General features: G+C 46.6%; 9 protein-coding genes across 12 annotated transcripts, besides 1 other annotated feature; 7 read left to right on the top strand and 2 right to left on the bottom strand.

Annotated features, from left to right (window-relative positions):
- Nucleotides 1-573: part of a mobile genetic element that runs on past the window's edge.
- Nucleotides 92-648, top strand: TSTA_003320 (uncharacterized protein; the record flags this gene model as incomplete). The annotated part of the gene is made up of 2 exons (XM_002487882.1): nucleotides 92-110; nucleotides 146-648. The coding sequence occupies 2 exons, from the start codon at nucleotides 92-94 to the stop codon at nucleotides 646-648; spliced, it is 522 nt and encodes a 173-aa protein (XP_002487927.1).
- A 307-nt stretch (nucleotides 649-955) lies between these two features.
- TSTA_003310 (MRS7 family protein) lies at nucleotides 956-3130 on the top strand. 2 transcript variants are annotated; one of them, XM_002487880.1, is made up of 3 exons: nucleotides 956-1194; nucleotides 1259-1809; nucleotides 1863-3130. In XM_002487880.1, exons 1-3 carry the CDS (start codon nucleotides 1140-1142, stop codon nucleotides 2940-2942), a joined length of 1686 nt encoding a protein of 561 aa, XP_002487925.1. In that variant the 5' UTR covers nucleotides 956-1139; the 3' UTR covers nucleotides 2943-3130. The 2 variants fall into 2 exon arrangements, with proteins under 2 accessions (XP_002487925.1, XP_002487926.1); XM_002487881.1 differs by lacking the exon at nucleotides 956-1194 and having other exon boundaries at nucleotides 1231-1809.
- Nucleotides 3131-3215: 85 nt separating this feature from the next.
- On the top strand, nucleotides 3216-4915 carry TSTA_003300 (NUDIX domain protein). Its single transcript, XM_002487879.1, has 5 exons — nucleotides 3216-3617; nucleotides 3712-3868; nucleotides 3927-3953; nucleotides 4017-4418; nucleotides 4558-4915. Exons 1-5 carry the CDS (start codon nucleotides 3456-3458, stop codon nucleotides 4905-4907), a joined length of 1098 nt encoding a protein of 365 aa, XP_002487924.1. The 5' UTR covers nucleotides 3216-3455; the 3' UTR covers nucleotides 4908-4915.
- Nucleotides 4916-5597: 682 nt separating this feature from the next.
- On the top strand, nucleotides 5598-7010 carry TSTA_003290 (uncharacterized protein; the record flags this gene model as incomplete). Its single annotated transcript, XM_002487878.1, has 2 exons — nucleotides 5598-6206; nucleotides 6228-7010. 2 exons carry the CDS (start codon nucleotides 5598-5600, stop codon nucleotides 7008-7010), a joined length of 1392 nt encoding a protein of 463 aa, XP_002487923.1.
- A 3306-nt stretch (nucleotides 7011-10316) lies between these two features.
- On the top strand, nucleotides 10317-10854 carry TSTA_003280 (uncharacterized protein; the record flags this gene model as incomplete). Its single annotated transcript, XM_002487877.1, has 2 exons — nucleotides 10317-10356; nucleotides 10454-10854. 2 exons carry the CDS (start codon nucleotides 10317-10319, stop codon nucleotides 10852-10854), a joined length of 441 nt encoding a protein of 146 aa, XP_002487922.1.
- A 400-nt stretch (nucleotides 10855-11254) lies between these two features.
- On the top strand, nucleotides 11255-14759 carry TSTA_003270 (alpha-mannosidase; the record flags this gene model as incomplete). Its single annotated transcript, XM_002487876.1, has 4 exons — nucleotides 11255-11403; nucleotides 11457-11962; nucleotides 12017-14009; nucleotides 14062-14759. 4 exons carry the CDS (start codon nucleotides 11255-11257, stop codon nucleotides 14696-14698), a joined length of 3285 nt encoding a protein of 1094 aa, XP_002487921.1. The 3' UTR covers nucleotides 14699-14759.
- A 177-nt stretch (nucleotides 14760-14936) lies between these two features.
- TSTA_003260 (uncharacterized protein) lies at nucleotides 14937-15930 on the bottom strand (the record flags this gene model as incomplete). The annotated part of the gene is made up of 3 exons (XM_002487875.1): nucleotides 14937-15221; nucleotides 15284-15535; nucleotides 15601-15930. 3 exons carry the CDS (start codon nucleotides 15928-15930, stop codon nucleotides 14937-14939), a joined length of 867 nt encoding a protein of 288 aa, XP_002487920.1.
- A 212-nt stretch (nucleotides 15931-16142) lies between these two features.
- Nucleotides 16143-17751, top strand: TSTA_003250 (Ctr copper transporter family protein). 3 transcript variants are annotated; one of them, XM_002487873.1, is made up of 4 exons: nucleotides 16143-16345; nucleotides 16403-16601; nucleotides 16782-16872; nucleotides 16924-17751. In XM_002487873.1, the coding sequence occupies exons 1-4, from the start codon at nucleotides 16277-16279 to the stop codon at nucleotides 17039-17041; spliced, it is 477 nt and encodes a 158-aa protein (XP_002487918.1). In that variant the 5' UTR covers nucleotides 16143-16276; the 3' UTR covers nucleotides 17042-17751. The 3 variants fall into 3 exon arrangements, with proteins under 3 accessions (XP_002487918.1, XP_002487917.1, XP_002487919.1); XM_002487872.1 differs by having other exon boundaries at nucleotides 16695-16872; XM_002487874.1 differs by lacking the exon at nucleotides 16143-16345 and having other exon boundaries at nucleotides 16372-16601; nucleotides 16695-16872.
- On the bottom strand, nucleotides 17154-18704 carry TSTA_003240 (F-box and JmjC domain protein, putative; the record flags this gene model as incomplete). Its single annotated transcript, XM_002487871.1, has 2 exons — nucleotides 17154-18342; nucleotides 18400-18704. 2 exons carry the CDS (start codon nucleotides 18702-18704, stop codon nucleotides 17154-17156), a joined length of 1494 nt encoding a protein of 497 aa, XP_002487916.1.
- Nucleotides 18705-18938: the final 234 nt, after the last annotated feature.

Below are 18938 nucleotides of genomic sequence, written 5' to 3'. Positions count from 1 at the left end.
TCAGTTGATTTGTCATACGCCGCACAAACTACAAATCCCGAGAAAGACGACTTCAAAGCATTAAATAAGCGCCTGAAATGATAGCTTGACAATGCTGAAAGAGGATTACGGTTTGTTCGCCTCGAACTAGATACCTTGTGACTAGTTATCTTCGCGGATTCTACCTTCGCCAACAACAAGGACTTTACTTCGCAGATCGGATTTGCCATTGTTCTTGCAAATGCTTCAAACAACGCCAACATCGTACATTGGTCTTTGATCAAATGTAAACGCGTCGCACGAAGCGTACTAGCTTCAGAATTATACGCAATGGTCCATGGCTTTGATTCGGCTGCATCAATCAAATCAACAATAACGCAGCCTCTACACCTCACCAAGCCGATGCCCCTTGTCGTTTTCACCGATTCGAAGAGTCTCTACGAATGCCTAGTCAAACTCGGTACAACGCAAGAAAAGCGCCTCAGGATCGACCTCATGTGTCTCCGCCAAATATATGAGGGCCAGGAAATTGCAGAAATCAAGTGGATCGACGGCGATAGTAATCCTGCCAATGCCATGACGAAGAGCAAGCCATGCCGCGCTTTACAAGCCTTATTGATACGAACAAGCTCTATGTCAACGTCGACGGATGGGTGGAGAGATCTATAACGTCCCAGCGCAACCGGAACAACTTGGATCTGTCGACTAAAACTGTAAAATTCGCATCTCCATTAGCGACAACCGTCAATTGATTTGGATTGAAGGTAGACCAACATACATTTATTTTATACTTAGAAACTTTGTTTTGGATCAGAATGTACTATGTAGAGAAAGAATTTGGCATGTCCCCTTGTTAACCCCGAGATCTCCCCAACAGAATCAGATTATCGCCGACGCCGGATATATCACGTGCCCGCAACTACGTGTCTCCGGATTCCGGAGTGTAAATGTAAAGTCATCTTGACACCGGACGTTGACATTATTATCCAGCAAACATCAACAATTGTTTTTTCTATCATCGTGTGAGTTCGTTAATTTGCGATTATTGGAAAGTCGTCTGGTTTTTGGTAGCTGTTCGCCGCCAGATATCTCCCTCGCTCGCAAGTGCGAGCCGTTTCGGCCGAATTCATTTATTTTCTTTCTTCTAAAGCTTCGTCATCATGAGGACCGCAAGACTCTCGAATTCAGTTGCTGCGAGGCGTGTTTATGGGATCAGTAAATCTATGCTCCATTGTTTCAGTTTTCGCTCGTATATAAGATGCTAACTCGGCAAATTCAGCACCGGCAAGTTTCCCTAGCATCCTTGCCGCTCGATCTCTGGCACAAGCCCAACGCAACCGTCGAGCATTCCCAACACATTTAAATGCATTGGCGGTCTTGATCCCTAATCAACGCACATATGCGACCGAAACATCCACATCGTCCAACACCAATTCCGGAGGCACACCATTACCGCCTCCAGGATTCGATGCCAACCAAGCCAAACAACCGCTGTCATCCTCAACGGCGGAATCGCGGAAGATAGCGGACCAAGCGGCAGTCAGCAAAAATGCTACTGGAACAACAGCGACGGCGCAGGCATCTCAGCCAACAGCCACTTCGGCAGAGACTGTGGTTGCCGACAGTAAGAAAATGACTGTGGAACCGGAGAAGCGAGCCGTGGAGAAGAAAGAGGAGATGAAAAAGATGACGATTGGGCAAAAGATTAAGCATGAGATTCAGCATTATTGGGATGGGACGAAATTGCTTGCTACCGAAGTTCGCATTAGTGTTAAGTTGGCGATGAAGATGGCGGCGGGTTATGAGTTGAGTCGTCGTGAGCATAGACAGGTATGTTTCTTTCTTTCTTCTTTTGCGGCTGGCAGTACTGATGGGACAACTAGTTACAACGTACGGTCAAAGATTTAGCACGTTTGGTGCCATTCTCCGTATTCGTCATTGTCCCCTTTGCCGAATTGCTACTTCCCATTGCTCTACGAATGTTCCCCAACATGCTCCCCAGCACCTATGAGGGACAAAAATCGAAGGACAAAAAGGCCGAAACTCTCCGAGGCACTCGCAAAGAAGTTTCTAAATTCTTGAAGGATACTTTGAAGGAGACCGGTCTCCCACTGAGCGCAGAAAATGCGAAGAAAGAAGAATTCACCGAATTCTTCAGGAAACTTCGCTCAACGGGTGAAACACCGTCTGATGAGGATGTTATCAAAGTTATCAAGATTTTCAAGGATGACTTGACGCTGGATAACTTGTCTCGACCTCAGTTGGTGGGTATGTGCAAATATATGAACCTCAACACATTCGGCACGGATGCTATGTTGCGATACAATATTCGACATCGAATGCGCCAGATTAAGCGGGACGATCGTGCGATATCATATGAAGGCGTGGATTCCCTCTCAGTGCCAGAATTGCAAATGGCCTGCGCATCGCGTGGTATCCGCACCCATGGTGTTTCCCCCGGACGCCTCCGAGACGATCTCTCCATGTGGCTTGATCTCCGTCTCAAGCACGGGGTCCCCTCTACCATGCTCGTTTTGAGTAACGCATATCAATACGCCACCCAATCCAAGGACTCAGAAATGTCTTCTCAAATCGACGCCCTCCGCTCCGTGTTGTCTAGTATCCCCGAAGAACTCTTCCATGAAATCGAACTAGAAGTCCACAACGCCGAGGGAGCAGCTACCAACCGACAGCGTCTCGAAGTCGTCAAGGAGCAACAGGAATTGATTGAAGAAGAGAACGAGCAAAATACAGAACAAGAAGGTAAAGGCGTGTCAGCGCCAAAGGATACGGAGAATATCGATGATAAGGAGGATCACCCGAAGCTTGAGGCGTCAGATGCAGCTGCACAGCAGGCTGTTGAAGCTAGTGAGGCTGAAGCTGATCAAGCGAGCGCCGAGAAACAGACTACTACTACTCAGGAGGGAAAAGAAGACGTGGCGAAGTCTGAGAAGAAGGATTAAATAATGCCTGTTGTCTCTTGTATTAACATCTCCGATCCATATCTTCTTCCCGCGCTTTTCCTGCTCCTGTCACACCCAAATTATGAAAATTCTTAATATAGACTGTCTCGTTATATATATGATTGTACATTCCTTTGGATTGCCGTTATAGGTAGTAAGGAAGATTGTCTTCATGTTAAAGTGAAGTGAACGTACAGCTGCTTACATATGTAGTCTAAATTCTCTCCCGCATCTTATGCCTCGGCGCAAATCGGTACCTAAGTTAACGTCATTGCCATCTCAACTATCACAACTAACTCACATAACGTCCAATAATAACAATCAAGCTAATAATATCAATCGCTTTTATTACATCTCGCCAATATACAGCAATTCATCTCATATCAGCGGGGACTTGGGATCATACAGTACATCAAACGGAAGAGCAGATGTGCCGATCAATTCCGCATAATTCTAACCTAAGTACTATCTAACCACATCTCTGATATCAAGGAGCACTCGGAAATAGAATAAATGAGCAGGCCATGCATTAATTACAAGCTTTTCAGCATTCGCCCTTGTACATATTCACAGATCAACAAAGCCGGTCCTCTGGTATCTCGGACGTTTTTCTCATCGGCGAAACATACAACTACCGGGAGCGTCAAGATGTCGCCTTTATCACCAGAGTCAGCGGTATGTACATATCTTCCAAGGATCGGGATATATTATTCCAAGATCGATCCGGATAATCAATTAATTATGGGATTTAAGCTAACAATCCATGTAGAAAGCAATAGCAAGGCTGCGTGCATACAAGCCTCCCCCCAGCAGTTATGGTTCATTACCGCTCAGTCGGCGGGCTGCAGTACTGATTCTACTGTATGCTGATCCTGAAGGAGAGCTGAAGACTGTTCTCACTATTCGGGCAAAGACTTTAAGTTCTTGTACGTCCTTCCCGATCTATCAATCAATCTGATCGTCACTGATCAACGTGTTTAATAGTCGCTGGCCATGCTGCATTCCCAGGGGGTATGCATCCAACAACAATCCTTTTACAAGGGTGAGTAGCCAGAGCTTATAGAATGCATACAGGCAAAGCAGACACCGAGAACGAAACCGCCTTCGAAACAGCCCGACGCGAAGCCGCTGAAGAAATAGGTTTGCCCAACATAGGCAAACCACTCTTCCCGCCATTCAAAGTAGAGCATCTCTGCGAACTACCCGCAAGTCTGGCCAGAAATGAACTTGTTGTCAGACCGTGTGTCGCATTCCTACACTCGTATAATGAAACAACTGGTGAAACGGCCGATCCGGAGACGTCATTGATCCCGAGACTGGATGCCAAGGAAGTTGCGGCTGTGTTTACGGCGAGGTTTCATGATTTCTTGAAGAAGGATATTGAGCATGCTGCTGGAAAAGAAGGAGATGATGAGGACGGGCCGGGTGATTGGTATCAGGGTTCATGGACGACATGGCATGAATCTGATTGGAGAAGTATGTCTATATTATTGTCTATGTCTATCCCTGCATGTTTATCGTCCTTATACCTTTTCTCTTTTTCGTCGCTAGTTTCATATCCTCCGAAAAGCACCCTTTCGTCACGATATTACCGAAACTAACCGACGATCAACAGTGCACAATTTCTACATCCCCATTTCCGAGAAGAGCATCACCAAACCCAGACCCCAGACCAGACTAAAATCCATCCAGAAAAGAATCCAAGACGTCGCCATTACAAAATTAAAAGAACGCGAACGATCAGGCGAATTATCCCGCTACAAGGTATGGGGCATGACGGCTCGGATCCTGGTAGATGCGGCTCGGTTGGCGTATGATGAAGAACCAGAGTTTGAGCACAATAGTCATTTTGGGGACGAGGAGATTATTGCTAAGTTAAGAAGGATCGGGAGGTTGGGTGCCATTAGACGACCTGGGGATGAGCTCACTCGTGAGACAATGCGGAAAGCTGCGAAGCTTAGTTGATAAATAAACACATACAGAGTATTCCGTATGTATATTGGGATTGTGGGTTCGGATGACAAGCGAATACTTTGGCAACGTTCGAATACGTTCCGAGTGTCGGTTCCTTCACCCCCTTGATAGAGGTCAAAGATAGAGAAGAGTCTAAATCTATGCAAATAACCCGCGCCGAACAGAGAAATAGAATAAGGAAAACATGCATAGCCGACATTCCAGAGCATATACAATGATGTACTAGCTCAGAAGGAAGACTCTCTTTGGTCGGTCATTTGCCTCTGTTGCCCCCTTTTCCCCTTGCATGCATGCATCACCAACCGGCCTTGTCCCACCCTCACCAACAAGAAAACAAATCAAATTCACTCATCGAAGCCACAACAACCATGTCAGAGCCATCAGCTCGTAACTATGTATGCATGTCATGAATCAACTGACTCTCTTGGGTGGGGAGTCTTGAATTCCTGGTTAAACTTAACCCTGAGATTCTTATCTCGCCATGGATACATGCTGTCGATCCATGTCTTTGTTGGTGACACAGCATGATGTTAAATTGACTATGATCTGATATATAGATCCGATCGCATCCGGAATTTAGAAATAGTTTTGAAGCTTGCTGGTTCTTTGTTATAGCTGTTTGTTTACATGATAATATCGAGTTCACTCCCATATATGCGACCTGACTAGACAAAACTGGATATGGCTTCCCTGGCAACATACAGCAAAAACCCTCCACCAGTGCTAGTTTCCTCGTCCCTAGACGGTCTAGAAATCGGTGTCCCTCCTTCCAACCATCCATCACCATACTGGCGTGAAAAGCCCTTGCCGAAGACCCCGAGTCGGCCAGTTAGTGTCTACAGCACAGGGGACAAAACTATCGGCAGTACCATCAGCCTGGTTGACTACACCGAGAAAGCAGCTGTCAACAACAACGAAATTCTGTTGGCACCAACCGGAAGGAAAATAACAAAATCCAACACCGACACAGACACAACATCAACACGTTTCTACCGCCGACGAAACAACGTCGCGCATCGAAACTCACTGGCCACGCGTATAAATGATAGGACCTCTATAGGGTTCAAGACATTCCTGACTGAAGAGCAGTATGGAGTCGGTATGCATCTAGCTAGAGCAAATCATTACTTCAGGGAAAAGAAGTGGGAGATTTTTCCCGAATTGGGACCACAGGCAACATCGCCAACTTCAACTACACGATCACCGAGGAAAGGTCGACCTCGGCTTCCGAAGGGTTTCAGTAGGCAACAGATGTCTAAAGGGGAAGTGTTTGGAATCAATCTCAAGCCGGTAACTAGTCAAATACAACAGAGACTAGTGAGCAAAGGCTCTCGATTGGGTTCACGAAAGAAGTCTGGCGCTGGGGATGATGAAAGAGAGGAGAGCCCACGAGAAAGGGCACAGTTATTCCGCAACGACTCCTCAAACTCTTCATTGAATGACTCTGATGCAACTCTTGTCGACAACGCTATCGAATATACAGTTGAAGAACGCTCCAAAAAACCCAGTTTTGCTACTGTTCGACAACGTATGCGTGACATGTCCCGGCCATTTGTTTCTACTCGGTCCGAACTCAAGGAAGAATCCATAGCACTATGGAAATCAACTTCTACCACAGTACTCAGTATCGTATCGCATGCAGAGAGCAAGTTAACTCCGACAACAACGACAGCGGCCATAAGAGCTCGAAGAAGCTACAGCCAACCTCCTCCTTCGCAGAGGATCAGACCGCAGATTAGCACCAGTACTGATGATATATCATCTGCAACCAACCCGGACCCTGCCTTAGTCCGAATGACGGCCCAAAAGCCAATACTTTCTATACAAACCCACTTTCATACCTCACCGACTTCACCGGGAGAAGAAGGAGCAGTACCAGTGATATCAATACCCGAATACGCGCGCCATCTCCGAACAAAAAGCAAGACAAAAACCAAAGCCAGCCTTGTATTAGTCGCAGCTGCCTATAATAGCGCAAAGCAAAAGATTGCGAGCGCGCAAGCGGCGCGTCGAAGGGCAGAAATGAAGAAACAGATCCGTCTCGTGGGGCCTATTGGCCAGTATCCTGATGGATCTATTAATCATTGGGTTTAAAATGGGACTCTATATTTTTGGTTCCTTATATGTAGATAATGTTTGATAATTCGGCTTAATGCTAGTATGCATGCATGTATGTAGTTATTCTTTGAAATATTGACCTGACCTACCTTCAGTAATCCTCCTTGGGACTTCCAATGGACCTGACGACACCGGGCAAGCCACCCGGTTCAAAATTCTACATACTATGTTAGTAGATTCAATAATGTTCGCAAACCCTAATTCCGTAAAATCCAGTAGGTTAACAGAGCCAGTTGCTTTGATTCCCCGTCTGCAGGTAATAGCAGGAACGAGGTGACATATCACATTTCCCCTCCCCATTCCCCTCCGGTGAGGCCGAAGTATCACAAAATCTTCCGAAATTTTATTAAAAGTTATCTCTGCTGTCAGACCATAGACTATTAAAGAGAGTGAAGAGAAGCGAGTCCTTACTGCGTGGCGTTCTGTAGCAATATGCAGGTGTATTGTATGTGTTCCCGTTTCGGGTAACATGCCCTAGTTTACATATACTGAGGCTGAGTCAGGTAGCGATAATGGAACAACGCTCAAATCTATAGCTTGCAGGCTGGATGTAGGATTGCTGACTCTGTAGTGTTGGCGTTTCCATTCTGCTTTGAAGACTAGGTTTCATTCCATGTTTGGACACTGCTCCGTCAAGTATCTCAACACATGTGCTAGGTTACTCGCTTGTAGTCCTAAAGGGTCTGACGAAGGGGTATAGCGTGCAGCTCATTAGCATAATTGGTTAATCACAACATTCTACCATGGTCAATATCCTGATGCCCGTTACTCAATAAGGATGCCTCAGGAATCAAGATCGACAGATTTCTAAAGTGTTACGGTCCAGGTTAATTGGACTCTTCGGTGTCACACTGTACCATCCTAAAATCAGGCCTGACCGGCAAAGAACTTCGACTCAGCCATGAACCTGGTCGCTTTGAGTTACATTAAAGCAGTTGGTGCTTCACCCTTCACAGCGATCCAAAGTTCATACAGACTCTTGGATTAGAGCTGATAATTTCCGTCCACTTAACAATCTAATTTTGGGCTAGTAATAACTTTGGGGAAGGTGTGACAGATGCATAGTGATTTTTAAAATCCGCCTTATGAAACAATATCCATAAATGTAATTCCCCACCTCCACTGGAGCCTCGTCTACATAGTTGAATGCCCATTTCCTTAGTTCTTACGAAGTATACGTATATGGGTGCATCAGATTCGGCTCTAAGATTCACCTTCATTCAATCATTGAATGATGGAAAAGCTCGAAAAACATGGATGGTACTAGTGGTGCTGCCTCTCTGATCACCTTTGTTCAGCTGGCAAGCACCGTTATTGACTATGTAAGACAAGTTGTCGACGCGCTATTTCAGAAACGAAAACTGCTCGCTGCGGTTATTCAGGCACGCGGTTTGCTCTCCACCTTAGTCGATCTCACGAACGAGGTTAAAAATTAAGACTGGCCATATACCATATAGAGCTTATCAGCACGCAACGGCCTATTGTCAACATTCCAAGGACTTCTTGAGCATATGACTAGGAAGCTAGGCGTGACATCTGATTCCAAGATTACAACTGCCCTTAAGCGGCTCCGATGGCCATTTGATCAGACCAATCTTGAAGACATGATGGCTCACTTGAAACTCTCAAGCCACATATTCTCGTAGCCATAACGAATAACCATATCCGGCTCCCTAAGGCAATTCGAAACGATATCCATGAAGTTCAAAGAAGACAGGCAACTTAGGTAACGCTACTTTTCGTATTAACATTGAAAAGGCAAAATATGTTGCCGCTCCCCACCTGAGCAAGGAGCAAGAGTTCAATATAAAATCTTTGGATTTTGAAAAGCTATCCGTTGAGTTTGAGCAAGACAAGGTTACGGAGAGATTCCACGGCACTGGGGAGTTTCTAACTAGGTACCTAAGTAGAGCATAATGCCTTTAAAGAATGGCACGATCCGAATCCAAAACCAGCAATCCTGATGCTTACAGGGAGTCCCGGATGGGACAAATCATCAATGCGCCATGGTGCTCCTGACACATCATTATATCTTGTTCATGAAGCACCAGGGACTTTTTGAACACCAATGCGATCCCTCATTATACTATTCGAATCCCATCTCGTTAGGTTGAAATGATGCTTGAATGTACTTGTTTATAGTCATGTGACCTCTGCTCAACCCTAACTGGATTTGAAGCCTGTTGATTGGCTGATAGGACAGTTTCTCCAGTGGAAAGGCCCCACAGCGCGGCACATCCTCTTTCCTAAATAGGCTTCTCAATATCAACATGATCATGTTGATATATCCGGCTTGGATAAACTGGATCTGGTTTCTGAGCTTTGGCAGCATTCCAGAAAGGTTTTGTCGGGATATGAAAGTACCTTTGGCCCTCCCGAATTGGATTGAGAGAAGCCGAATATCAGATCAACGAATGGAATGCTCACTTTTATTGGTTGTGGAAAACTGATTGGGAGCCGTCTGGATGGAGATACGCGTACAAAATTTGGACAGGGGTAATGGAGATGGTGTCTTCCAGAAAGTCGTTTCTCTCTGTCGGGCGAGACAGAATGTGCCTCCAGTATCTTCTACTCCATCCATTCAAGGGCCAGCGGGCTACAATGTTGCTACCAATGCGTCACAGCAGCCACAAATCGCTGACTCAGACCATCACAGCTCCTTCAACCGACTGCTAACATGATGAGAAGGAGCCCAGGAGTCACTGCTGAGCATAAGATATCTCGCTGGAAAAGAATTGGCAAGAAGATGCACCTGCGCAAGAAATGACAATCGTAGTGGTGCTAGGAGATAGTTATATGACAATAATCAATAGATTAAACCCCTTACTAACCGGAACAAGCATCAATCTATGTGGCTAATTTACAACAAGTCTAATATATTGCACTTTCTTCCCTGATAAATAGGCCAATATTGCATATCGCAAACGGAGTAATACTACACAGGTACAGCATGGCCATGTTTGCCTAGGTAATGTCAATTCTCATCAATCTATTAACATGTATTGATAGAAGGCTATGCCCATGAGCTTAACCTTTGGAGATTATACAATACTTTGATATGGCTACGATTCATAATGAATCGACGAAAGTATCCAGTAACTGGGAAGTTAGGAGGTTTTAAGCCCGTCAACACATCTGAACACCATCGAACCGTCTCATCTCGGCTACTGTGATATTGCTGCTTATTTGAGTCAGAGAATATGCGAGATAGTCATAAAAACGCTTGTCAGTGAGTCAAAGGCTGTGACTCAAGCAGGCTCTTGACAGACATAAACAGAAGAGATGCTCCTCGTAGCCCCCATCAACTTCGGTATCCAAATTGGTTTACCAAGCTACTAAGACTTTTCAGTCGACTATCCTGCCTTAACAATTGTTATTTCTTCACCGGCAAACAATGTCCAGGCTGGTGTGTATCAAAGGCATGGACAAGATGAAGTTGATAGAAAAGCTATGGCCCGTCAACGACGTCAAGTTCCCCGAAAAAGAAGCCAGAAATGGATTAAAGCAACATGGAGGCAACTTTGAAATTCTTGGTCGGTACACGCTGTACTGCGACCTATGCGAAGACTGGGCAGATCCTACTTATGACTGGATTCATGGATTGGGTAGGTTCAAAGCAGCTGTTAAGACATTTCGCCCAGAGCTGGAGGCCGGAGCGAATACATCTTCTTCAACCAATCGCGATGCACCTTACCCTGAGGGACACTCGGACAGTCTTAAAAAGTCGAAGTGGTTCACCCGAGCTGCGGATATGAAGGAGAGGAGGCAAGAAAGGGACTGCGAGAGTCTAGGCGATGGTAGATGCAGCATCCATGGATGATTCCAAGCAAGGATCTTCCTCTTCTGTTACGAGTGAGCTATCTCCATGTTGACAATAGGTTGGGAAATCTAGAAAAGCCCCAGAAAATTTCGAGTTTCATATAATTTCTCCTCTGAGTAGAAAAGAAAATGGATGTCAGAAAGAATTGATGGACGACAGTATCGTACAATACCGTACTATGTATTAGCTAGCTTACCCCGCACGTACCTTGCAAGTGGCTGGAACAGTACCATACCATAACCGGTGCTTATCCTCCCTTGGCTATTTTCCTTCGACATCATCCTCGTCTCTCTTGATACTCTCGTCGACTTACGCTCATTGTCTTTTAGCCAACTCCGATTCACTCCGGATTTGTCTTTGTACTTATCATCAAATCCTTCCTGTCTTATCCGATCTTATCATGGGTGGAGAAGCTCACCCCAGAGCTCCTCCCAGCTCTTATCCGAAGCTGGTTGAGCGCCCGGTGGGCCAGCACATTCGAAGCATCTACCTCGACAGATTGCGCCAACTCACTGACGAGGGTCTATACGGCGAAGATGGGCTTGTCAGGTATGTCTACTTTGGTTGACTCGATTATCAATCAATACTAATCCTCCTTGTAGCAAGTATTACGATGCAATTGTATCCGATCAAGACCACGTTAAACTCTCCGTATACTCCCCACCGGACTTATCGCGGCCGACCTTCGAGGAGGCAACATCACACGAATTCAAGCCTACCAGTGTGGGCACTGCCTTCGGTCCAAGTTGGTCCACGCATTGGTTCAAAATCCACCTGACGGTTCCTCGAGATTTGCTGGACAAAGACCGCTTGGAATTCCATTGGGATGCTCACAATGAGGGCCTGATCTGGACGGAGAATGGCCATCCATTACAAGGCTTGACGGGCGATGGTGAACGTATCGAATGGATTATCCCGGAGAGCTTCCGTGATGGCAAAGGACATGTCCTCTATATCGAAATGGCATGCAACGGCATGTTTGGAAATGGAAATGGCAGCTCTATAGCACCTCCGGATGATAACCGATATTTTACATTATCTAAAGCTCAGATTGTCGCGGTGAACCTGGATGCTCGAGCTCTGTACTATGATTTCTGGATTATTGGAGGTAAGGCTTGTATTGACCTAATGGTATTTGGTCTTCTAGTGCTGACGGTTGCAGATGCCGCAAGGGAGTTTCCACAAGACTCGTGGGAACAGCACGAGGCGCTCATGGTGGCAAATGATATTATGGATACTTTCATCGCAGGCGGTGGAAGCAAAGACTCAATCAAAGAAGCTCGCAAAGTCGCCCAGCGATACCTGGGTGACAGGGTCGATTCTCATAAAGTATATGATACGGAAACGGATCCCATTGTCTATGCAATCGGTCATTGTCACATCGACACTTGTTGGCTATGGCCATTTGCGGAGACTAAGCGCAAGGTCGCCAGATCTTGGTCAAATCAATGTGACCTCTTGGACCGTTATCCCGAGCATCGCTTCACATGTTCCCAGGCTCAACAATATAAGTGGCTGAAGACTTATTATCCGTCTGTCTTTGACCGCGTGAAGAGCTACGTAAAAAAAGGACGCTTCCAACCCATAGGTGGTAGTTGGGTCGAGCATGATACCAACCTACCCAGTGGAGAGTCTCTTGTGCGTCAATTCTTGTACGGACAACGCTTGTTCGAGAGCAACTTTGGTAAGAGATGCCGCACATTCTGGCTCCCGGATACATTTGGGTACTCTTCACAGCTCCCGCAACTCTGTCAGCTAGCTGGTATGAAGCGATTCTTTACTCAGAAACTGAGCTGGAATAACATCAACAATTTCCCACATACTACGTTCAACTGGGTTGCTCTTGATGGTAGCCAGGTTCTCTGTCATATGACTCCGGCTGAGACGTATACTGCCTCTGCTCATTTCGGGGACGTTAAGCGCAGCATCTCTCAGCACAAGTCATTAGATCAAGACAAGACGTCACTCTTGGTCTTTGGTAAGGGTGACGGTGGTGGTGGTCCGACATTTGAGCACTTGGAGAAACTTCGTCGCTGCCGTGGTTTGTCTGACAAGGTCGGCTTGCTTCCTCGTGTTAAGATGAACACGTCTGTAGATGAGTTTTTCGACCAGTTGCAAGAAAAGGCTGCCAAAGGTGTGAACTTTACGACATGGTATGGTGAACTGTACTTTGAACTGCATCGGGGTACCTACACATCCCAGGCCAACAACAAGCGCAATAACCGAGCCGCCGAATTTTTGCTTCGCGAGATAGAGTACTTCGCAACATTGGCAAGCGTTGGCAAAGCGAAGGGTGGCTACAAGTATCCTAAAGAGGATCTAGATAACATGTGGGAGTCGGTGCTTCTCTGCCAATTCCACGACTGTCTGCCTGGTAGCTCGATCGGCATGTGTTATGATGATAGCAACAAGATATATGCTGAGGTCTTCGCCACTGGCCACAGACTTAAGAAGGAAGCTCTGGCCGCACTTGGGTTTGATGATCCTAAATCGGGCGAAAATGTTCGGTTCATCAATACCATGCCCTGGAAGCGGTCTGAAGTTGTGAAACTTCCTGAGGCTCTGTGCCATAGCAAGGGACATCGCTATGCTCAGATCAGCGGTCATACTGGTACAATTGATGCTACTTTCCTTAACAACGCAGTGTCATCACGCGTTTCCATCTCAGAAATCAGGCCAGGGGTATTCCGTCTATCCAATGAAAAGCTGAAAGTCGACATTCAAGACGGCGTGATTGTTTCATTGTATGACGTCGAAGTTGACCGAGAAGTTATCTCTCGCGGAGGTAAAGCGGGCCAACTCGTCATTTTCGATGATAAGCCCTTGAACTGGCAGGCATGGGATGTGGAGGTCTTCCATCTTGAATCACGCAAGGAGCTCAAGTCTAGTACTACCTCTATTTTGGAGATTTCTCCTCATTGTGTTAGTGTAGTGACAGAGACTAAGATTAGCGACCAGAGCTGGATCAAGACCACCATCAGCTTGAAGGCTGCTGTGGACAGTGAGCCGTCGTATGTCGAGTTTGACAGTGAAGTCGAATGGCGAGAGAACAAGAAGTTCCTCAAGGTCGAGTTTCCGGTCGATGTCCGCAATACTGAGGCTTCATATGAGACTCAATACGGTATTGTTCGCCGACCGACTCACTACAATACAAGGTAAGTCTCTCTACTAGACATGTTGTGAGCCCAGATTCTAACATGGCGGCAGCTGGGATATGGCCAAGTTCGAGGTTTGCTCCCACAAATGGGCCGATCTTTCCGAATACGGCTATGGAGTGTCTATTCTCAACGACTCGAAATACGGCTTCGCTACAGTTGGTAACGTGATGCGATTATCTCTATTGCGAGCTCCTAAAGCCCCCGATGCGCATGCCGACATGGGTCGTCACCACATCCGCTACGCCATCTTGCCGCATTCAGGATCCCTCGATCATCGCACAATTCGCGCAGGCTACAACTTCAACCAGCCCCTAGTCGCCGTTTCAGCAACCAACAAGAGCAACACCGGTGCATTCGACGCCGTTCACCTCAACGGTTCAAAAGCCCTGGTTTTAGACGCAGTAAAGCGTGGCGAAGATGACGAGGATGTTTCCCGCGGTGAACTCGCAAAGAGACCTGGTAAAAGCATTATTTTGCGTGTGTATGAGTCGCTAGGTGGTAAAGCACGAGGAACTATTCATACTACCTTGCCGGTCAAGAAAGTATGGAAGACCAATCTTCTTGAAGATGATGAGGCCGAGTTCCCGATTGTTTCGAATCACAAGGATTCTACGATTCAAGGACAGAAGAGCGTTGATATTGAGTTAAGGCCGTTTGAGGTTGCTACGTTTAGGTTGCAGTTGTAGGGCATTAAGCAGAGTATATCATATTGGTAAAATAAGGGAATACGAATACGTTTTAGCTTTGATACTTGAGCACGGTCGTGATATAGTGTAACCACAGTAGATCAGGATATCATATACCTATTCTAATCTAACATCTAGTGCCATATCGAACGCCATCCCTCCCATACTCTTCCATTGCCATAATACCCAACATAACGCCGACGCTCGAACGCGACACGAAAATTTCTCAAGACTCGATTCAATCCCGCCCATAAGTAATCTTCAGCCTCTTTACAGGCGGTTTACTCGACCCATCGACATCAATATCATCCTCATCTTTGGTAGCCACGGGTGTAGACGCCGAACCCGATCCAACACCACCTTTCTTCTTGTTCTTAGATGATCCGCCCTTTGATCCTTCGGATTTTGTGCTAGTCCCATTACTACCGCCGTTATTCAAGGATAATGAAGGACCACCGTGCGATGATGTCGGTGTCGGCGCATGCGACGGCGTAGTCTGCGCAGATGACGGGGCCGGCGAATCCTAAACCACTCGTCAACAAAGACAACTTAAGAAAGACAAGTCAATCACGGATGAAGATATACCCTCATAAAAGAAGCCGAACTCCTACTAAACACTCTATCAAGCTCTGAAAACGCAGCTTTCCGTCGCCCGCCCGTCCCTCCTGCGCCGGCACCCATTGAGCCTGATAACGATAAACTGCCTGCTCCGCCTCCAAGACCGGAAGAACTACTCGATCCCTTGATATAATTATCGAATCCTTTAATGATGTTTCCTGCGCTGGTATCTTCGAGGTATTGTTGCTCAAAGCGGTAGATTTGTTCTTCTAATTGCGCCTGTTTTTGTCGTACAGCTGGAGTTAGCGGCCTATATGTGATATTGGCAGGGAGTTGTTGTTTACCATGCTTCTATCCATCACTCTCTTCTTTTGCAGTATATCGCGTAATTCGCGACGAAGTTTCTCGTAATATGGTAATCCGCGATTCTCATTATTCGCTGTCGCGCCGCCGCTGCTCCCGGTCGCGCCCGCAGCTGTGGTTGATGATGAAGCAGAGTTTGCGCTGGGATTTTTATTAGGTCCCGTTGTTGTATTGGAGGTCACTGTGCTCTGCGATGATGATGGGTTCTGTTGTGCTTGACTTGTAGAGTTGGACATGTTTATGCTCGTCGTGGAGGGAGCTGGATTTGTTTGTGCGGATGTAGGGACAGCAGTAGGCACAGTGTCTGCCATTGTGAATAATTTATTGACGTCAGTATATAATATATCTGTGATAGCCACTAGTTGTGTGACTTAGCAGACAATAACTGCTTCATTTGATTGAGAGCGAACAATCTCCAGCTCAAAACGGCAGCAAGGAACAAGCGGGCAATTGCAGTGTTTGTCCTGTTTGCATCCGAGCTTGCTTCAGAATCGTTATCGATCGTGCAGGTGACGACAACTGAAACAGACTCGTTACATTCGGACGAACAGCTGATCTCAACTTAGCATTCGATATTTCATCGAGGAAGCTGTCTATACACACTGACGAAAATTTGAGACTATTTGTGGCCTTGCTTGTTTGCTATATCCTATCGAAATGGATCATTCACATATGGATCATGGGGATATGGATATGGGCCACGGAGGTGGTAAATGTGTTACAAACGTATGTACTATTCTCACCTATACAGCAGAACAATAGGAGCTAATATATTGCTATTAGATGCTATTCACCTGGTCCACTCATAACATGTGCATAATCTTCCCCGAATGGCGCGTCCAAGGCACCGGCTCACTCCTCGCATCCCTCTTCGCAATCATCCTACTCACTGCCGGCTACGAAGCCGTTCGAAACTTCACCCGTCTCTATGAAGCATCGCATACACAGCGCCTCAAAGCGTTTTCGTCTTCTGTATTAGCTGGTACGTTTTGCTCATAAACCCCTGAACTCCAATCCGTTACTCCTTCTTCGTTCCTCCCCGCCAGCATATGCTGAAGCTCGACTGTCTTTCAAGACACTGAGACCACGTCGGGTGACAACTCCCCGGAAGAAGATACGAGAAGAGAAGGTCTTGCACGTTTCACGAACTCACTGCTTGTAGGCAGAGATAGTAAGCAAGTATTGGAGCGGCGGGGGAGGTTGATTATGGCAACGTTGTACGCGGTACAAGTGTTTTATAGTTTTTTCATCATGTGAGTATTGCCCCGCTAAAAGTATTCGGTATCAATGGCTGACATGTATAGGCTCCTTTTCATGACATATAACGGATGGGTGATGATTTCCGTGGCTGTTGGCGCGTTTGTCGGATACCTAGTTTTTGGTGGTGATGCGCCTGCGACGAAATCCGCGGCATGCCATTAGATGCCAATCAGTGGAAACTGAATGAAAGAAAGGACACGCCGCCCCAATGAGGAGTTTGGCGTCATCGAATGTGGTGCCACGCGTGTGTATCACGAACGTCGAGATAGACCGACTAGGGAACTTCAATATCGCTGTCGTCCCCGCCGAATCCAAAGCTGAACTCTTCGGCTCTCCCGCAAGGGTCATTAACCTGAGAATTAGCATGAATAATTTCATCCCATTTGCGCTTTCTGCCCTCCTTTTGCTTAGCCAATTCCTCCAGCGCTCCTTCGAGAAGATCTGGATAGGTCTCTCTCATCTTTTCCACAAATCTAGCACAAGGATCGTCAACATTCTTGCGAAAGCCGGATACTTGATCTGCTTTATTCTGTAAAAAGTCCAGTGCCGCAGATAGATGTCCTCTAGGCACAAAATTCTGTGTAATAGCAATTGACGGCTCGAGATTGACGACCAAATGCCACCAGCCTGAAGGCACATGTAAGATTTCACCCTCACCGCAGATCCCTTCAAGGCACCCCGGAGTGCGTCTTGCCTCGGCATGGAATCCTAGTAACCATTCAGCAATGCTCAAAGGAGACGTCACCTCACTCTGGTCCTCCGAAACGTAGACGCCGGGAGGAGGAGGTAGCTTTGACGAAGATGGAAACATGATCCAATACTTGGAACCGCGAAGCACTGCATTCCACGCGCTTGTTGCATTGGGGTCTTTGTGGAAAGTACTTCCTGATCGTTCAGGTCCAATGATAAGCCATCGACTGTCAGGACGGTCTGATCCCAACACAGCGAACAAATCTTCCCCAAAACATGGTGGTGGCCAGTATGCGGCGTTGGGAACGACTGAAGGGTGACCAACTTCCAGGTCCATTTTGGAGACAAAGCTGCGGTCAAAGAGATACAACGGACTTTCGTCGGCGTTGTTTCTCATGTAGTCTACATAAGTCTTCAAAGGCCAGTCTACAGCTTCTGCACGAAATATCGTGGGGCTATATTTCTCTAGTAGCTCGTCTGTGGACCACTTGTTGAAGACAGGCCACTCTTTCACTGGTTCGGTCAATATGAATGGCCGGTTTGTCCATTTCGCTTGAAAGTCATCAGTGGACAGATTTTCAAGTCGGGAAATCTGGTTCTGGGAAGGGATGCCGGTAACATATGGGTCGAGTGATATATGGGCACAGTAGAAAGGCCGATGGAGAGCATCAGAGAAGAGGTTTGAGCAATCAATTGTTGGGATCTGTGATGGCGACAACTTCAAGAATGTTGCCCTCCAAGTCCCTTGCCACACCAGATCATGGCGATTTTCACTACTATAAGTCAGTCCACCCCCGTTCCTAACATTCAATGACGAGAATGAGTCCTACCCAACTAGGAACGCTTTCCATAAATCCTCAGACCGCGTGAATGCATATAGTGCTTTACACGTTCGCCCAAGTCTCAACAATGTCGGTGGATCTAGATACTCCAGAAACGTCAAAACGACCTCGTCTGGAAATATATTGAATGTTCCTATAGCGTCGCGAAGATTCGAGGTTGCAACCAAGGCGTTGCCACTCGGTTTGACTCCGAGCGGATGACAGGGGATTGCCTCCCATCCGTTCCTCGTACTGTTCACAGCTTCAACTTGGCGGAGAGGAACATCCTTGGGAGCAACTTCTGCTGCTGTCATGGTGATTGTCGCCTTGCCGCTTTTCTGTTGAGTAATTCGACCTGTGAATCTTTTCATGTCAAGCAAAATATCATCAATACGAATGCATCCAACCAATCAGAAACCGGACGCTAAGCCTAACCAGGTCTAGAGCGTTTAACGCCTTGAACGGCTCTGATTGGCTGTAATTAGGGGTACTTACACCAAGCGTTGACTGTTGAACCAATGAGAATTTGTTATTTGCAAAAAGTGGTG

This window comes from Talaromyces stipitatus, genomic scaffold, assembly GCF_000003125.1.
Source record: "Talaromyces stipitatus ATCC 10500 scf_1105507295517 genomic scaffold, whole genome shotgun sequence".
Lineage (NCBI taxonomy): Eukaryota > Fungi > Ascomycota > Eurotiomycetes > Eurotiales > Trichocomaceae > Talaromyces > Talaromyces stipitatus.
The sequence above is the reverse complement of the archived record's forward strand: the minus strand, read 5'-3'. Positions and strand labels throughout refer to the sequence as shown.